At 40.1% G+C, this 19791-nt stretch overlaps 1 protein-coding gene across 1 annotated transcript in view; it reads left to right on the top strand.

Annotated features, from left to right (window-relative positions):
* Positions 1–18192, top strand: part of KLHDC1 (kelch domain containing 1) — a 24353-nt gene extending 6161 nt beyond the window's left edge. Inside the window, exons 6-13 of the mRNA XM_010004389.1 lie at positions 774–857; positions 2925–3008; positions 8964–9022; positions 12664–12776; positions 13531–13603; positions 17427–17511; positions 17839–17891; positions 18009–18192. Of these exons, the coding sequence (XP_010002691.1) occupies positions 774–857; positions 2925–3008; positions 8964–9022; positions 12664–12776; positions 13531–13603; positions 17427–17511; positions 17839–17891; positions 18009–18183 (726 nt within the window). The 3' untranslated portion in view covers positions 18184–18192. The remainder of the gene's footprint in view (positions 1–773; positions 858–2924; positions 3009–8963; positions 9023–12663; positions 12777–13530; positions 13604–17426; positions 17512–17838; positions 17892–18008) is intronic.
* Positions 18193–19791: the final 1599 nt, after the last annotated feature.

The raw sequence follows: 19791 nt of genomic DNA, 5'->3' as shown, positions 1-19791 counted from the left end.
TGCAAACTAGAATCTTCTGCTGAAATGAGAAATTTCAGCTCCTGCCTGTTGGGAGCTGTGGGTATCCCAAGTGCCCCTTGCTGGGCTTTGAAACAAAATGCTGCCAAAGCAGGAGGAACTAAGGCAGGATTTTCAATCTGAAGGCACATTTTAAATAGGAAACTCCTAGAAAATTTTAGAATTTATTTCCCTGAAGTAACTATAAGGAATTTAAAGCTTCACATGTCTTAAGTAGCAAGTACTTTCAGCTCATTTCTTTAATTTGTTGTCCAGGGTAAATGCCATTACTGTAAGATGTCTGGATTAGCTAGTTTCCTGTATTGATTTACCAAAGTTAAGAGAAAAGAAACTGATTAGAATATGTAGTGACAGGAAGTAATGTGACAGGAGGTAATAATAGATGTGCATTCAAGGGGGCATAGATCCTTACATCAAATGTTAAATATTGACTTACAGAAGTGTATTTCTTGGTACAATCTATTCATTTCTTAGTATGTTACACTACAAATTAGAAAGTAGAATTTGTCTACTGCAGTGATGTTGGAGCCCAAAGCCCATTTTCAAGTGTCATCAGCCCTAGCATTCCTGAAAGCTGTTGGTCTTTAACAAGACCTGAGTTGCTGCATCAGTATTAAAAGTATTAATATATATTTCTTTTAATAAAATTCTGTGTTTATTTTCTGTTTTGGTAGATCAATTTTGGGTTTATATCCTTTAATAGGCACAAAGATTTTAAAATAACAGTCTTAACTTTTTAACTTCTCTTTTTTTAGGAAGGACAGATATTCTGGGGATGGCATAATGATGTTCATGTTTTTGATACAACCACACAAACTTGGTCTCAACCAGCAATTAGAGTGAGTGGTTTTTAGTCTTGTCTTTTGACACAATTGTGATTTGACTGCATTTTGAGTGGGTTTTGTGCTCTAGAAATCGATGTTGCAGAAAGTAATTTGAATATGCTTAGTAGTGCTCAGGCTTATAACATTAAACAGAACACTTGGTGCCTCTGAAATGTGAAAAAAAATTTAGAGCTGATGTGAATTTTTTTCCCCACAGGATTTTACTAGATGTGTTTTTTCTATAATGTGGCTCTCATGCAAAAAATATCAGCTTCAGAGAGGTATTAAAAACCTGGATATATTGGATGGTACAATATTCTGTATCTAGGGGGTAGTTTAGAGATAAAGCTTGGTATTCAAGCTTTAAACAACTGTTGGGAATATAAAATTACTGTCAGTGCTTCATGGTGGGAAAGACAGAGCACTGGAACACTCCAGAAAATGCTTCAGTAGGAGTACCAGAGTGGGGCTGAGGAATGGGGTGTGGAGGTGTTGTGGTGGCTCCTCAAAAAACAAGCTTGTGTCCTCCAGAGATGGACTGACTCCAGGTCTCCTTGTAGGCCCCACCAAGGCTTTGGATAGGGAAGGGTTCCATGGCTAGATCACAGCCATTAACCATGCCAGCTCTGTCTCTCACCTAGCTAAGGCCTTCTGGAATGAAGTGAAGGTCTTTGGAAAGCACAGGGTAGTGAGTGGTTTTAATGGTGCAAATTGAGGTTAACAAACAAACTCCATTTATCTGAGCTGAGTTTTGGCTGATTGTATCTGTGTGTAATTCACCTGCAACAGGGGTAACCAAAACCAGATCTCTGAGTGAGGGATTAAGGTCTGCCTGGGTTTTGTTTTTTTTTTTTCCTTTTCCCTGCCTCCCCTTTTTCATAAAGCAAATAGATCGGTGTGAAAGATCATATACTGGGCTGAAAGAATCACAGAATCTCAGACTGGTTTAGGTTGGGAGGGACCTTAAAGATCATCCAGTTCCAACCCTCCTGCATGGGCAGGGCCACCTCCCACCAGCCCAGGTTGCTCCAAGCCCCATCCAACCTGCCCTTCAACACTGCCAGGGATGGGGCAGCCACAGCTTCCCTGGGCAACCTGGGCCAGGGTCTCACCACCCTCACAGCAAAGAAATCTGGTCTCCTGTGATTCACCACTCAGCTTTCACAGGCTTAAAGAAGGCAAAGGGAGAGGGAGTGAATTCACTGCATTGCTAGTTTAGGCCCTCATTTTTTCCTTGTGAAGAGACGTGGTGTATGCAGGGGTTCTACAGTCAGTATTTTGAGCATTGTGTATATGGAGTTGCTGTCAAAAGCTACAGTCTTTTCCATGCTGAAAAAATAACTCCCAGTTGTGCTGTATTGTTAGAGTAAACAGACCAGATATTCTTCAGCAAACACATTGTTTTGATACTCTTCCAAAGGAGCATGTGTATTTCCTTTCCCAGTAAAACAGAAATGCAGGCATTTCTATTTATTGATATTAATATGACAGTATGCTGAAAGGTTCCTCAAATCCTGGTGAGTTTTTGTAAAACCTCACAAGAAGTATATTATGAGTGTCTGACAGTATTTTACAGTCTTTTTAGGATATTCTAAAATTCCTGTAAAACTAAAAGCAAAAAATGAAATTACCAGTGAATAGTAAAGCCAGTGTTGCTACCTTTGTTTCTGGTTTACCAGGGCAGGGGAAGACTTTTTAGCATGTAGCTCTTGGATATAGTATCAGTTTTTATGAGCTGATGCCCAGAGATTTTAGTACCAGTTCCTGATGGTTCACACTTTGGAACAGTAAAACTCCACAGGAGATCTCAACAGTAACTGATGTATTACTGTAATTTTATGCTAGGGAATGAAAGATAAGTTCATTGAGTTTTGATAATCAGACCAACAGGGAACATATTAAACATTAGCAGCTGAGGGAACTCAATTAAAGTTGCCCTTGGCAAATACCTTTGTCTTCTAATGGCTGTGGAGTCTTGGATGTGACTACAAATGACTTCCTGTTAAAGCTGCAGTTCTGTCAGTGTGTTCATCTGAGGCTGACACCTTGATGTTCTGAAGGTTCTTATCTTGGTTCTTTCAGGGTGGAGATCCACCTCAGCCTCGAGCAGCTCACACATGTGCTGTGCTGGGAAATAAAGGTTATGTCTTTGGAGGACGAGTGCTGGTTAGTATTTATTTAAACCTTTTTCTTGGCAGTAATATTCTTTTCTTGGCAATTTGTTTTTTTTATAGCAAATTACTTTTTATCAGAAAAATAATACCCAAAATATCTTTAGCCTAACCTGTATGTTAGGGGTGCTGAATCCAGGATGCTTCTTTTCATCTCCCTCTACCTCACAAAAAGAAAAGTCTTTCTGTCTGTAGTATTCATGATGAAGCATGAAGCTGTGTCCCAAAAAGTGGAAAAAAAACGTAACTCTCAGGTAAATGCAGATGTTTATAAATCAACAAAAAGGCTGATGTGAATAACCTCTGTAGGAGAGGGTTCTTTGAGAGTGGAGCAAAAGCAAAGCCTGCTGATGGACCAGGCTTAAACAAATGCTGAGGTGCAGGCATGCTGTGCTTGCTACAGCTTAGCAGATGTATGCATTAAGCCTGCTGGCTTTTTCTCCCACTTTCACTTCATGAAAGGCTAGCAAGGAGTAAATACAATTGGGATTTTAGCTTGTGCTGCCCCCACCCTGCTGAAGAAAGAGGAAAAGTATGAGAGCAGTCAATTATTCACATATACATCTCTCATACTTTGTTTACCTTCTGGGAAGGTGATGTTCAGAAAAGCTGTTGGGCTACAGGATTTTATATTTATAGTTGTGATGTGGTTCTGAAAGGTAGGGAATAAGAGAATTCAGTTAGCTTTATAATTTAAACTTGTGTTCTTCTTTGTGCATAAGTGACTAGAACACAGGTGTCTGGGAGAGCAGCATGTGATAATTCCTGGATATGAGTTTGTCTCCATGTCTGCAGCACATTACCTGGTAACACAGCCCACTGCAGACTCAGGTCACTCCAGTCCTGTCACAGCCTCTGTTCTCTGGAAGGCAGTTTTGCAGCTTCAGGCTGTGCCTTTAGCATGCCCCTGCCCTTGATTCAGGATGTGTGCAGCACAGCACAGAGATTGCTGTTCACAGCTTTATCCTGTGGCTCCCACATCAGCTCTTTATCACAAGAGCAAAGTTGGTATTTGCTTTCCTGATCGTTGATCCAAGACTCTTCCATTATTTAATACACTGTGGGAAGATCTTGAATCTGTTGTCCCTTAGTTAAGAGTCAAAGGCAGCATAAGAGCTGTCTGTATAGGATGCAAGCAGTACAGTTTTAAATCTTAACTCTTCCTGGCTCTTTTTAACTTAAAAAATAAAAATGTCATTGGCATCATCCCCCAGGTTATCTGTACCTAAATTGAAACCACCACTGGTAAGCAAGGAGGTACTGAAACCTCTCAGCAACATACTTAATTCTCCTAGTCAGAGGAGGTTTTTCTCTTCAGTTCATCTCTGCTGAAGCAACAGTGTAAGAATCTAAGCCTGTGGCAGCAGTGAAATACACATTACTGTCCTATGCTTGAAGATCAGGAAGGTACAAGATAGTCTTTGCTAATGTGGGCTCCCCTACAGTTTGTAAGTTTTTTGCGAGGATAGTTTCTTTATGGGCTGGAAAATGTGGCACCTCTTTTCAGAACTGCTGCAAAGCACAGGGGAGATAGTATTTTTAAAGGTCTCTGTATGAGCTGGAGTTTATCAGGAATGTAAGAAACAGCTTCTGTAATTAAAGTGAAAAATAGCCCTATTTAAGTTTAGTGTGTACTCTTCTCTATTTTTTTCCTAAAGTTTTTAGCTCTGTTTGCCACACCTACTTTAGAGCCTTTAATTATATTCAGCTAGAGGATGAGACTTGATGATTTCTCTCTATACTACTATGAAAAGTAACAGTGAAAATGCTTTTGAAAGCCCTCAATGCTGTGTTTTTATAGCTTTGTTATATCAAAGAGAAGGAATTAACTGTTGGTTGGAAATGCCCTACAAGGCACATATGCCAACTTCTTCTTGGAAAGCTGCCATAACTTAAACCCTCTTTTCTCAAGTACTTGCAAATAAAACAGTATCAAATGGCACTTTTGTCCCCTCTCCCCTGCTTTCCATTCTGTAAAAGCTGTCCTCAATGTTCTTCTCAGGGAAAGTCTGCAGTTCTGTTACAAAATGACTTACTCCTGCTTGCTCAGACAGAAACCAGACACACAGCTCAGGGCAGGTTCAGAATGGCCACCCAGTGTCCAGCCAGTTTTCCAGTTTGAATTGCCTCCCATAGCAGCAGGAAAAGTTCTTTACCCAAGAACCTTTGCAGAGCAATCAGAAAATAAAATAATGATGATTGATCCTGTTCATTCTTCCCATTCTGCATCGTGTGTTATCTGGCCTTTCATACAGGCTCAGATCTCTGGAGTTGTTGCTAAAGCCCCACCTCAGCCTGAGAGAGACCTGCATACTGTAGCTTCCAGAGCTGGAGGTTTAAACAAACTCTATTTGCAAACAACTAAGGAAATAAAACGTTATTTAGAAGAGACTGAAAATCTCTCTAGTCTTACTTGAATCCTGTGTGTGAGGGTTAGCCATGCCAAGTGAGCCCTGTGCTGCTGCAACGGACTTGCTGTCGTGTCTGCTGTATAAATGACCTCCTGCTCACCGCAGCTGAACTGAAGCCTGCTCCTCATTTAGCAGGGAAAGAAACCCAGATGTGAAAAAGTAAACGTGCAGCTCAGAACCTTCTGGCCTACCATTTATTTCTGAACAGTTCCTCAGCCTTCAAAGCCTTGCTCATTCTGGCTTGTCAGCAAGAGCTATGTCTGCAGGGTGTGGTCGTCACCCCAGAAACAGAACAGCAGTGAGTGTTGTGTTCATGCTAGTTAGGGTTGCTGCACTGTGCCTTTTGCATCTGAACTCACTCAAGCCAGGGTTCTCCTGCAGCCTCTGCAAGTGGAATTACTAGTAAATTACAGCTCACTTGTCATTTCTCCATTGTTCTGTTGCATGATTAGATATGCCCTAAGAGGACATGCCCTCTGGCTTCTGTTTGACTACAGGATTCAGAAATAAAAGAAGGCTCTGATCTGAAAAGGTGTTTCTCTTCCTCAGGTAGCATCAGCTTCCTTAATAACCATTAGCTGAATTTCAGTGAAACCATTTGGGAGCAATGTCAGAAGAGTGGAATTTTGGAAAACTATTTCATTTTGTAGGAGAGCAGCAAGTGTAATTTTCACCTAAGTGGTTATTATTGATTCACTTTCTATCCTAGAAATAAATGGAAAGAATCTTAGAGAGGTTAGGGAACATTTCGTGAGGCTTGAGGAATTAATATAAGTCAGGAAACAGGAAAGGAAATCTAAAGATACCAGAAAAACACTACATTTCCTGACAAAGGATGAAGTCCTCCTCTTCTCCATAAATTAAGGAGCAAATACGGGGTTGCTCTGCTCCTCCTTCTCCTTCTAGTTCACCATAATACAAATCTTCCCAGGGAAAAGGCTCTACAAGGAACCAGAAAGGGCCAGGAAGTGTCATGAGGCTTCTCCTATTCATCTTTCTGGGAGGAAAGGGCATCTTTTTCCAAACTTGGAGCTAGAACTGGTAAAAGAAGATGATGATGGTGATGATGATCAAAGTCAATTGTACCAGGAATCATATGAAAACAGGCTCAGAAGTGTTATGTGGACTCTGTTCCTCCAGGTAAGCCTCTGAAAAAAACAGAAATGGGAGAAAGTGGGAAGGAAGGAGAGATTGTCCAGAAGTTGATGCAAGTCTTATGTTTGGTTTAAATGGGAAGTTTTTATATAGAGAATGATGAAATAATAGTCTTCCCAGCAGCTCTTCAGACATTTGATGCCTTAATGTATGCATGTTTATATTTCCTTTTATCCTTTCTGTCACTGAAGATCAGAAGATGTATTGAGTTGCATTCCTTCTCTTACAGGGGTTTGAGCTGTAGTGGCTGTTTGAGTGTAAATCTCAGAATGCAGAGTTTAGTGTAACAGCAGTGAGCTGTAAATAAGTCACCCTTAATGCCTCTCATCATGCTAGAAGGCTAATCCTGAGACAAAGCAGAGCCTGGTTAATGTTTACTGAGCTGCAAATGAATGAACATGCCACAGATAAGTAGAATGTCTAAGGAGTTGAAGGGAAATGCAAACCCTCTTAGGAGGCTTGATGCTTTTAAGCCAATTAAGAATCATCTTAGGGTTGTCAGATAAATGCTTAAAAATAGTAGGCAGCATGTAGAAATACATGAGAAGCTACAAGAAAACTTTGCACATAGCAAGTGACAGTAGTGGAACCTGTGCTTTGCAGTTTCCCAAACAAGGGTTGGGTAGAAAGGCATTTTCATTTGTTAAAGCTGTGTGAAAGGGATGAATCTTGGTCATAAATGTCCAACTGATGCCATGTTTTGAATTCAAAAGGAGGTTGATGTAATTATGCATTTGTCAATCTACTGAATCATGAGAATGTAAAGGTTATAACACATTGATTTCCCAGGGACCAGGAAACTGAAAACTACTCCATCTTCTGCCTAATTCCTAGGAAAGCAAAGTCAGCGAGGAGGTCTTGAACAGGATCTTCTTGAAGCCTCTGTTTCCAACATAACAGCAACTTTCTTCCCTTTCTTTGCTAGATGTCCTCCATATCAAACTGTGTTATTCCAAGATGATTAAATCTTTTCAGTTCTAGAGGCCAGGATGCAGCCATTTCCCCACCCCCAAGTGTGCCTAGCTGTGTACAGCTACAGCAGAAGATACTAATTGCATTTTGCTTTTTGCTTGTGGAATTTGTTCCTTGTCTCCTTCAAAGCCACCTGAAGGAGCAGGAAACTGAGTAGACTTGTCACGGAAGACAGATCTGTTCCATTGGGTCCCAGCTGGACCACACTTTGTTTTACAGTCACCCTCTTGGAGGGATGAAATTTCTCAGACAGTGCACAAAAATCCTCACATCCTGCTTTTCTTTAGTTAGTTGGCATCTCTGCAGGCATTCCAAAATGCCAGTTAACATTCTCTCCCCTAGGACAGAAAGGGCTCTAGCATGTACTTGATCAGAGGAGGCCTGTAGCTATCCTGAAAAACTTGCTGTTTCCTGAAATACGCTGAGAGGCTCTGGTGGACAGCTTTGGAAGTCTCTCAAGTTCACTAACTGGCTGAGTTCTCAGGGGTAAAACTACTCCCATTCTGACTTAAATGACAAGTCTAGTTTCTGCCTCAGAGGATCTGCAAGCTGGAGAAAGGCTTATTCTAATAGATCTATGGACTGCCCTAGGAGAAAAGGAATTGTAAGGTAAGGCAAGATATATTTCCCTACTTCTCAGATGCTGTTTTGTAGCACTCGGGGGAATCAGAAATACCCCTCAAGTGCACTGCAAGCCGTGGAAAATATGGCTACAACCTAAAGTAAAGAGGTTCTTACTTTGTCCCCACCCCTTTATATTTCTAAGGCAGTTACTTTCTTCATCTCAAAACACAGGCAGATATGCAAGAGTATTGATTTCTCATTGTTCTTATTGAGACATGTTATTTTTATGGCAAATGCAAAAGGGTTGCAAAGCCTTGTTGTTGCCATCAGTAACTTTGTGAAAGGAGGAAACCACAGATGTGATGAACTCCTTGTGAGGTGTCATGTACTGAGTGCAGTACCTGCTAGGAGATCTCCAGGACTAAGTGAGGAGGCAGCAGGATGCATAGTTCTGATCAGAATGCAAAATTAAAACAATGAGAGGAAACTATATGTAGAATATTAGACCTTCTGCAGCTGCCTACCACAAGTTCAATGGATGAAAACTGAACACATTTGCAGGAACTGCATATCACACCATTAAACTACTCTTAAAAGCTAAAATTGCCCCCAAACTGCTACTGCATTACTGGAAATACTCCTGACAGTTTCCTGAGAGTTCCATGGGTTTTGTGAGAAGAAATGCTTTTCATCTGCCACATAATACAGAGTTATCTTAAGGCACATGGGTACAGTTTTCTGCAAAGTACTGTTACTTGGAATATTCTGTCCTGCAAAGGCCTGGCTGAAATGCTTTGCTCCTTGTTTGCTGAATATAACCCAACTGGGATTTTATTTATTTGTTTTAGCAAACTAGAATGAATGATTTGCACTGCCTGGATTTAGACACTTGGACTTGGTCTGGGAGGTAAGTTTATAACACAAAGTTGAATGTAGCAGATTGAAACATATTGTTAAATAGTTCTAGTGCTAATTTTGTAGCTTTTCCAAGAGGAGAATGGGAGTTTGGGGATGATCTTAACAGCTGTTAGGTTGTGGTTTCAATTTAATTTAATTTGATGGTGGTTACTAAGCTTTTTCAGTTCTGCACCAAAGCCTTGATGATGCTATATTAAGCACAGTGTGCAGTGATTTAACACCCTCATTTTCAAGATGGATACATTCATCCATATGGGATTTTAGTTTTGATGTCTTTTTGAGTACTGGTTTTACTGTCTATGTTTGCCTCATTTGGGTACAGATTGGGGAAAGATCTTCTCCCCAAAGAATAAGTATCTTAACTATTAAAAAGAAAAAAATCACGTAAAAGCATGACCTAAATGTTTCAATTTTAAACTACATCAGATAATAGTGTCTCCTAAGATTTGTTTGCATATAGCATGTATGATACTGCCTGCTATGTGTGTAGAATCAGTGGATGTGATGTTAGCTGACAGAGAAACCAGGAGATAACCAGTAGCTAGTGGGTGATAACCACTAACCTAAGAGTAATTTCATAAAAGGCCATGAAATCCACCTTTCCTGAGCGTGTGTCAGTATTGATCCTGCCCTAGGGCTTCACATGTTTCATGCACCTCTGATGTGCATTTTTAATCACCCCTGCACCAAGTGTGTTCCTCTGAGCTGAGGGCAAAGCCAGGGGCAGACACAGTCCTCCATCCATTCCTTCTTGCTGCTCGTGGCAGCAAGGCAAAGAAAAGTCCCACAGTGTCCTTTCAAAAAAACTTCTCTTTCAGGGTGTCTTTAATTAGCACCTATGATTAACTGATCAGATTTCCCTGTTTTCTTTGGGAGCTGTTTTAAAATTAGCAATGTTCTGCCTAAATTATAGCATTGCCCCTCTTAGACTGTGAACTTTACTACTGAGTGGGTGCTTTATTCAGGCTATTGCTTTAGCTGCTTGCTTTTGGTGGTGGTGCATGAGCAGCTGCTGTTTGGTTTGCTTTTTATTGCCTTAAAAAAGGAGATGTCAACAGTTGAGTGCCCAGTCAGTGGGAGGGATTTCAGGCCCTGAAGGAGGGATTTCAGAGTCAAAATTGTCTGTCCTCATCAGCCAGGGTTCCCTTTTGTTTGGCATTTGAAAGCTAATGCTGACGTTCTTAAAAAGTGTTTTTTTGTTTTTGATCTGAACAGGCTGATTTTACAAATACACACATCATTAGGCTAAAGATGGTAACACTGGATGCAGCTGTTCCTAAAAACTGAAGATTGTTCCAATACTTAATTATCTTTATGTTGTGATGCAAGAATAGTTGAAAAGACTTTACTTTGATTTAATATAAAGTCTGATCATTGCCAGTTTAGGAGTCTACTATCCAGCCATCCTGTAGCACCTCTGCAAAGAGTCTTTGAGAGACTGTAAAAAGAGATTTAAGAGATGTTAAAAAAAAAGTTTTAACAGACTAGGAAAAAACTGTCTTGCAGGGTGTCTGCTGCTGTGGTGGCATCTCAGAGGTAAAGTGTTCATAGTGTGATTCCATCTCCTAATTGCAAAAGGAGGGAAAATCAGTGTATCTTTCAGGAGAGTATCAAGTTAGTATTTATGTTTTTACTCTCGTTTACAGTTTGCCTTTGCACAAATTGCTTGGAAAATTATTTCTGTGATTCATAAAATCACAGCAATGGCTGCAGTAGAAATTGGGCATTTGTAGAGATCATCTCTGGTATAAAGAACTTGGTCCCAAAAGTGTACGATTCCACACACAAACATTGTAAGCTAAAGCAGAGTAGATAAACAGAACATGGGTTTTTCACTAACCAGTCCTGTCAATTCCTTTCTTATTCAATTTTATGCAGGTTTCTTAAGGAACTGCATAATAATAACCTTCTAATCCAGGAATATCTTGCAGCACGAGATTGCAGTTTTCATTTGACTTGCCACTACCCAGAAGTTAGCCTTCCTTGAGGTCCACTGGCCTGTTATTCAAAATGTTCAATATTATGTTATTTCTGTTACTGTGATTAGTTTCTTGTATCAGTAGGGTGAGAGACTGATGCCATATCACCCCTCAGTACCTGGTATGTATTTTTCTAAACACCAAAGCCTGTTGCATCTCAGCACAGCTGCCTCTCTTGCCAATTTTAGAAGCATCTCGTACAAGAGTTGTGCGGAGCAGGCACTCAAACATTGCGACCTGGCTTCAACTTCAGTGCCAAATTTAGTCAGACAGTTTTGCAGTCAGTATTTAATTAGCCATGATTCCTCAGTCTCTGCTTCCAGATGGAGCACTGCTCAGCAGTCACTAGGAGTGAAGTTCCTTTGAAAACTGCAGGTGCCCTGTTGCTTACCCTTCAGTCAGGCTTCACCTTCACTCAGGCTTCCTCTGTGCTCAGTGAAGAGAAACAGGCACTTCCTGGGCAACTTAAATCAGTCATGAGTTGTGCTTTGCAAAGAACTGTTTCTCCTTATTGATGATAAAGGAAATCTAGATGTCTGTCTGCACTATTCTTGTACATGGAGCACACGTGTCTACGTTGCACACATCTCACTTGAGCAAAGGGGAGGGGAAAAAAAGGTAGTGATTCTTTGAGTGGTGGTTTACCTGGCTTGAACATGTCTTTCTTACCTGCTCTGGGCAATCTCCAATTAAGATTCTGACCCCACAAGAGAGCTGACAGATGTTTGCACCTGCGTTTTCCAATATGAGGACATCCTGAGTATGTGGCAGCCTAGAGTCTTTGTGTCTAACTTTAGCTACTGTACAACAGAAGTTGCCAATTTTCTTGGTACCAAGGAACTAGGTGGGCTGATGCCCTCTGGAGGTACTTACTCCTCTGCTGACTCCTCCTGGGAATGCTGTGCACCCGAGTACCTAACCTGATGATGTGAATTCAGGCCACCCACTGTAGATAACCCTTACCTTCAGGTTCTTTCCTGTCAGATTCTCACCTCAAGCATACCTAGTTGTGCAGCTAAAGTGAAATCTGTAGATAAATCTGGAAAAACTCGTATCTGACCACATTCTTAGAACCTACATCTGCTTTGTAGTTGGGAATCCCACTTTTTACTAAAGTTTCAAAGTTTGGGTGACCCAGCTTTGCCTTAAAACCCATAGTGGTTGAAGAGTTAGTAGCTTTTGGATAAAAGGTAAAGGCACACTCCTTGTATCACTCAGGATAATTTTCCTAGGAGTGGAGAGTCTAACCTCATAGGATTCATTACATTTTATCTCAAATAACTGAGTCTGTTTACTTCTATGTACTGTACAGTTTATTTGAATATATAATCCTTTCTTTTCTGTCCTAAGTGCCTTCAGTTGTACCTCTAGGAGTGGCTTTACTGATCTTAAGAAAACAAACAATGTTTTTGTCCTTACATTTGGTATTTACGCAACTGATGGTTCAGGAATAGTAGCTACAAGAAATTACTTGGTTTAGATTTGAACTCTGCTCTTCTCCAAACTTAACTGAGATTGCATAAGTGCAGCCTTTTCACTGGGAAAATAGGCAAGCTGCTTCTAGGACAAACTGAACTGACTAATTTTTCTGGCAGGTTAATTTTCAGCATTCCTTTACATTTTGTTTTTGTTGTTGTTGTTTTTTACCAAGAATTAACATCAGTGGAGAGAAACCAAAAGATCGATCCTGGCACACATTGACTCCAATAGGAGATGACAGACTTTTTCTTTTTGGTGGACTAAGCTCTGATAATGGTCCTTTAAGTAAGTAATTTAAATAATATATGTCTGCTGTACACTTCAGTACTAACGTCCTGTAGTCTGTACATTTGTTGTCTTTCTCAAACTACTTAGACCCAAATCATGTTACAGAATCTTTGTGGTGCTCAACTATTTCTTTAGCTATTTTGCTATTTTTATAGAAACATTGTGTAGTATAGTGAGAAGATAAAGTAGTAAGTCTTTCATCAAACTGTCATCTAGAAAATAAAGGCAGAAGTCTTAGACACTGATGCTAACAAGGAATGACTTCTGGTTTCTTAGCTGCAGTAAGAAGGTACAAATAATAATGTCAACATAATATAGTTTGGATTAATAACAACTTACAGCTACAAAATGTTAATTAGGAAGTAGTATGGTCTTATACAGAGTTCCTTTTCTAGAAAAGGCAACTTCTTTTCATGGAAAAAAATAATTGAAATTAGTGAAAACAGCTTTAAGTGTCACAGATATGTCCTACTGGGAAGGGGGTGATTTTTAGAGGGACATTGACCTGTTTTCTCAGTTTATCTAAAAGGAAAGAGTAAGTGTATTTTCGTTGCAGATTTCTATGCAGTTAAGCTTTCTGTCAATGAATGGTTAAGTTAAATTAGCAAAAACCAGAAAAGGTTTAAGTTAATGTAGTGATGATATGATCTTAATAGAATGTCCTCTTAGAACACAGCATTTTAGTCTAGATATATAAAAATGGTAACATTTTGTCCCAATAACAAGTACTAATGTATGTGCTTATTTGTAGGTGATGGCTGGATTCACAGCACTACAACAAATGGATGGAAACAACTTACCCATTTGCCTAAGAGTAGGCCTAGGTATACAAAAATAGATAATGCTTGCTGAAATGTAGGCATATTTAAAAATGAAGTAATTTTAAATTATTGAACAGTATTTTTTTAAGCTACTTTATAAGAATATTGTAGAAAATTAATGCAGTATGATTGAATACTTTACTAACTTGGGTTCTTCACACCTGATGCAGCATTATTACTGTCTGTATTTGTGATAGTTGATCCTTACTTGCCTTAAAAGTGGGGTTTTTTTGTGATGAAGGATCTGGGTGTCCAACTAACCTAATGTTCTATAGCCAAATTATTTTTATATAAGAAATTGCCTATCAGTTAACTTTTGAGAAATTGGTAAACCTGTGAGAATAATAAAAGTTGATTATTAGAAACATGGGAGAGACAACCATGAAAATGTTGGTGCACCTTTCAGGATGCAAAAGTGTTAAGAAATACCTTGGTTTGCTTGGTTGTTTTTTCTTCCCTGAGCAGAAGCAGCTAATTGTGATTAGTCTTGAAAAACTGGATTTATTACTAAGCAGCCCAGTAAATGTCTGTGCAGTTTTGTTATTTTAAGGGCTTCATTGCCAGCCAAAAATGTCCTAACTCTAGAATGTGTGGTGCGTGTTGTTCCTACTGGTAGCAGTACTGTCTCTTCCAGACTTTGTTCCCCTTCCTTTCCTAATTTAAGACTACAGAAAAACATTGATTCTTTCTGACTACAGAAAGGAAGTTTCATGTCCTGCACCTGGAGGTTGTTCAGAATCTGACACTGAAAACAGGTGTTTGTGATGGATCAGAGCACAGACTTTTTTTTTTAAGACAGTGTTTGAAGCATTCTCTCTATTTATAACGTAAATACTGTGGAACTGATTTGCTGTACTTAGTAAATATTCAGTTTTTCATGGGATTAATTGTATACATTCACCCAGGTACTCTCAGCACAGTGTTAGCACGGCTTACAGGAATGGTCTGGCATTTCATTCATTGTGTTACTGCCTTATGTTCTGTTTTCTGTTACTGAAATCTCTTTACCTCAATTAATTTTCTTCCTGTTTTATCTTATTCTAGGGTGTCTTTTAAATATAACGGCCCTGTTAGACCAAGTTTTCTGCTTGCTTGTGTTTCAAACTCTTTCAAGCCCAAATAAATTGTCCCATAGCTTCATAGACTATTTTGTCTTTTTCTGATCAGCAAACTGTTACAGGAAGGGACTCACAACTGCCTTAAACAACAAAGCACATTGTTAGCATTCAAGGGTCACATCTCTCTTTGTGTTCGGTTCTTTACATGGATGGTCTCATGAAAGTGAACTGCTGAAAGGGCCTGCCTCACCCTCTCTGATTATTTTTACTGCTGCATCATGAAAAAGGATGAGGAGGGGACAAGCACATACTCTTTCTGCAGGCAGCAGCCCAGGGAGCAGCAGCTCAGCCTTTCCTCTGCAGTTAAGCTGGAATAACAGTGGTGGATGTTGGGAACCTGGGACTCTTGGGAACCTGGGACTCCTGAGCCCCAAGGGGCTTCCAGGCAGTTCAAGGGCAGATCCCATCCTATGGCAGTGACACTTGGCTGTGCCATTAGAGAGGCTGTTGAACAAGCCACCCTCCTGCTACAGCAGGAGTAGCAAAGAGGGTTCCTGAGGCTGACACTGCTAAAAGTGCTGGGGACTCTGCTGCACAGACCATGCTGGGAGAACAGAGCTGTTGGGTCTCATGCTGGCAAGTCAGAGCTCCCCCAAGGCCAGGCATGGCCTGTAGTTCTCCACCATCTGAAGATCTTGGTTTGCAGTTTGTAGGCTGAGGACAGGTGCCTTTCAGTGACCTAATTCTTCACTGAAGTAAATGGCCTCCCCCATTTTAAAAATAAATAAATAAATAAATTCTTCCACAACCTTTTTTGGAAAGTCCTGGAAACATGGATAAAAGGAGCCATGTCAAAAGCCTGCCTATATAGTGAATTAGCTTGCATGTGAAGTACTTAATTGTACCATAATTGTATCCCTGTTCTTACACAGGATCGTATGTACTTTTATATATTTATATTATTGTATAATACACAGTATATCACACATGCATTAGTGTGTTTTCATGATGCTTCTGCAAAATTTATTCCCTCCTTAAATTCTATAAAGAATACTTGCCTTCAACCTTCATTTTTAGTAACTTCTAAAAAATTTCTTCTAGTTGGCAGATCTGTGACACTATATTGGTAAAAAATACTTGTTCTGACCATCAGTTGTACTTCAGCTAATGTTTTGCATGGCAGGTTAAAATAGAGAACAAATTGTATGTTTAACTACTAGATTCTCAGTGTTTCCATTACCATGTAACTGTTATTCTAGTTAGAAAAGCTGTATAAAAAGGTTACATCAAGTCAGCCTCTGTATCATGTAAATAACGTGCCTTATTAGAATATTTAGGTGCTAAGTTAGAGCAGCTGTGAGGACATAAACTCTGTCAGTCTGTAGAAAAAAAGGCCTCGGGTTGCAAGCTAGGATGTCACCAAGGTGAAGGCAGGAAAGGCTTCCCAGTGTTCTTCGGTGATGAAGTCCAGGCCAGAATTTATGCAGATAAGGCAGAGACAGATCTATCTCCAGGTATGAGGAGGAGAACAGGTGGGATACAGTTCAGCCTGAGGAGAACGGTGAATAATTACTGATGTGAATGGAGTAAGAAAGTGAGAGCGTTTACTCTGCATGAAAGTTCCAGTGGTGTGTATTATTTTGGTGAAGTAGACTGAAAGGGCCAGAGCTGTGTGGTGACCATCATCTTGTGGTACTTCAGTGGCAATACACCCATAGAAAACTTACTGGTGTTGATCTGCTGATAATGAAATGGAAATCCAACACGGTGTAGCTGCTGAAGTAGCAGAATCTTTGTTAAAGCAAGATTTTACAAGTCAGGTTTTGTTCTGCTTGGGGTTGGGCTTTTTTATTACCATGTGCCCTTACATGCACAACACACAAGGTGCTTGTGGGTGTGATGTAATTGACACACAGAAAATGATCCCCAGGAACCTTTGGGGGAAGATAAAACTAAAACAGGATAACTTGTGTCCTGAAGCTCTCATCCTAGTGCTCAGGAATTACAGTACTGACAACCCCACAGTTTTACAGCCATTAGACTTGTAGTTACGAATTAAAGAAATAGCAGAAAATTTAAGAAGAAAAAGTAAAAGCACTTCTTGACAAAAGCTTGTTTTGTATAGTTGTTTTGTTTTCTAAAAATTTCCCACTGTAACATTTTGTTGGAAGTAGTGATGAATAAGACAAAGTACAGACGATGAGAGTACAGAAAAGTCAAATAATGACAAAACCCTATTGGTCTGTATGAGCTGTAAACATTCCACAAGATTCTCATGAGATGGGTAGTCACATTGCTCTCTCCTTTTATACTTTTAAAGGAATAAATGATATATTTTAAAGGTATTGTTTTTACCTCTGAATACTTTCAGAGCAATGTCTTTGTCTTGGTTTCCTAAGAAGCAAGGGTGATGTTACCATGCTCTGTGCATGCCTGGCTGCCTCTCCTGCCCATGGACATTAAGAATCAATTGACTCATTTCTCAGTAATATTTGAGAAAAACCCAGGGAGCTCAGAGATATTAAAATCCCAGTAGACTCTGTGCAAATGAAGAGCCAATTTAAAAGTAACTTGCATCTTTATAGTAAGCTATTTGAAAGAAACTTGAGTATGGAGAATGGAGGAGGGTCTTTGTGAGTGAAGAGATTAATATGCAAGTAAACTCACTGTTTCTCTGAAACCTTTAACAACATTTAGATTTGTTTTCTGATAACACAGACTGCTTGTTCTGACTCTGTCACTAACTCCATTTGTGATTTTATTCCTAGATGGTGGCATACAGCCTGCCTTGGGAAAGAAGGAGAAGTGATGGTGTTTGGTGGAAGCAAAGATGACTTGCATTTCATGGACACAGTCAGTAAACTGAATAACCAAATCTTAGCACTATAATAATTTAAATTTATATACAATTATACAATTTGCTGATATTGTTGGGTTCATTCATAACATTTTGTTACGAGATGTGACCTTGGGTGTGCTTGGAAAGAATCTGGGAAAGGTTTTTACTATTTAGGCTCATAAAAAGGAATTTGTTAGTCACATTCTTCATAAATAATTATACAAGTATTGCCTGTTTAAAATTATGCATATGATAGCAAATATTAATTTAATCAAGAAAATAGCAGTATTTCTGAGCTGAGCTGTTTGTCATTTTAACAGTTCTATTCTTCTGCTGCTCAGGGTCACTGCAGTGATTTGTTGATATTCCAGACTCAACCTTACTCGCTTCTCAGGTGAGTTGAGGTTCTTGGCACAAATAATCTGGTGTAAATTAATGTGGGACTGTTTTTACACACAGGTCTGTAGGTTATAGACCATTTACTTAAATATTTCTCTTTTTTTCTCTCCAGGTTGTCTCTCGACTGCATCGGTAAAAATGCAGCTCTCCTAAAGAATCAAATCCCATGTTTGCCATCCAAACTTCTGCAGCAGGTGCTGAAAAAAATAACCTTCTGGGCTGCAGTGAACCACCGGCAGGAGAGGAAAGCTGAGTCAGAAAGGCAGACCCAGCTGAACACCACCTGAGCAGGGGCCGGCCACGTTGGACACGTTGGTTTATTTACGACGTGCAGCGGAAGTTTTTCATTAGTGAACTTTACTAATGCTACAGAGCAACTGAATGTTAATCTGAGTTCCTAAGTGAAGTTTTGAGAACAAAGCAATCCTCTCTATGGAAGTCTCTTTTTGTTTTCTGCATTATAGACAACTGGTAACACTTCCTTTGTATATATTGTTGATTTCTGCTGTTGTGGTCTTGGTGCGACAGACTTGTTCTTTTTGAAGGTGATGGATGATACAAAATGTTTTCAGTTGGGTAAGTTTAAAATCTTACTACAGCCTTATCACACCAGCCTTTCTGAGAAGAGAAAATTAGTTCAATGCAAGTTTTAGTTCAACACAGTGTCTTGGGAAGGTTCACACTTGTCTTGGAAAAGGTAATTTAATTTGCTGACACCACCAAACCTGATGCTTTGATTCCAGCAGAATATGTTGTCTGACCATCCAGTCAGTGGAGCCAGGCCTCTTACTCCAAGTAGGAAAATCACTCCAAGTAGGAAAATCAGTAAGTGAAATGTGGAACTTGAACAGAAAGCTGCAACCCTTTGTATAGGAAAGCTTCCGTGCAGCTCATACTACAGTTTTACTATGTTTCTGTAATCGAGTCCTTTTTGAAATAGGTTGTATATGGTATTTTGGATGTGTAAAGTTTATATTTAATTCTGGTTTAAAAAAAAAAAGCTTATTTATTGTTTAAAAAAGAGGATATGTAGTACTTGCTATTTTTCTGTTTCAGGTATTTAGTTAACAGGAGCACAGTCATTAAAATTTTATAGAGTTCAGACCAATTTTGACTAGTTCTTGACGGTTTTATGATGTAAAACTGGACAGGGGAAAGGAGGGAGTTTTTCATGGAGCAAAACTCTTATCACAGAGGGAGGTTTTGTGATGGTGTTGCAGCACAGCTGTAATATTTGTGTGTGCTTATCACAAGTATTTAATATCAGTTTCGTGGCTTTAACCTGAAACAAAGTTCACCCCACAGTCCAAGTGCTGTTCAGTCAGTATCTTTATTCAGATGCACAGGGATGGCTCCTCCAGAAAGGTGCATGCCTTGGGGGTGAGAGATACACCTCATTATGTGTAAGGTTTCTAAGAAACAGTTTACCTATTCATTAGTTTCCCGAGACATCATTTACATAAGTGCCCGCCCATTATCGCTTGGGTGTTAAGGTCATCAGGGTCTCCTGGGGGTCGTTTGCTTCATCCTTGAGTCTTCTCACAGGAACCTCTGGCCGAGTTCTGTCTCTTCTCCCCTGCATCTCTGCAGCAGAACCGGTTCCAGCAGCACCCCCAGGCTCAGCTGAACGGCTCCTTCTTCAAGGACCCTTCTTTTCCTTCCCTAAAACTACAGATAAGCTCCCACCAAAGCCTTTTACAGCTCACTCACGAGTCGTGTCTCGGGTTTAACGTGCTTTTCTCTGCACCTCCAGCCGGGGCGGGCGCGGGTGCCACGTTCCCCGCAGCAACCGCGGGGGGGCGCAGCAGCAACCGGGCCCCCCGGCGCCTGCGCGGCGCTGCCGGAAGGGGCGGGGCTTGTTGCGCTGCCCGCTGAGGTGACGGAGGGAGGAAGGG

This window comes from Chaetura pelagica, unplaced genomic scaffold, assembly GCF_000747805.2.
Source record: "Chaetura pelagica isolate M959 unplaced genomic scaffold, ChaPel_1.0 scaffold141, whole genome shotgun sequence".
NCBI classification, from domain to species: Eukaryota; Metazoa; Chordata; class Aves; order Apodiformes; family Apodidae; genus Chaetura; species Chaetura pelagica.
This window is presented reverse-complemented; position numbering and strand designations above follow the sequence as displayed.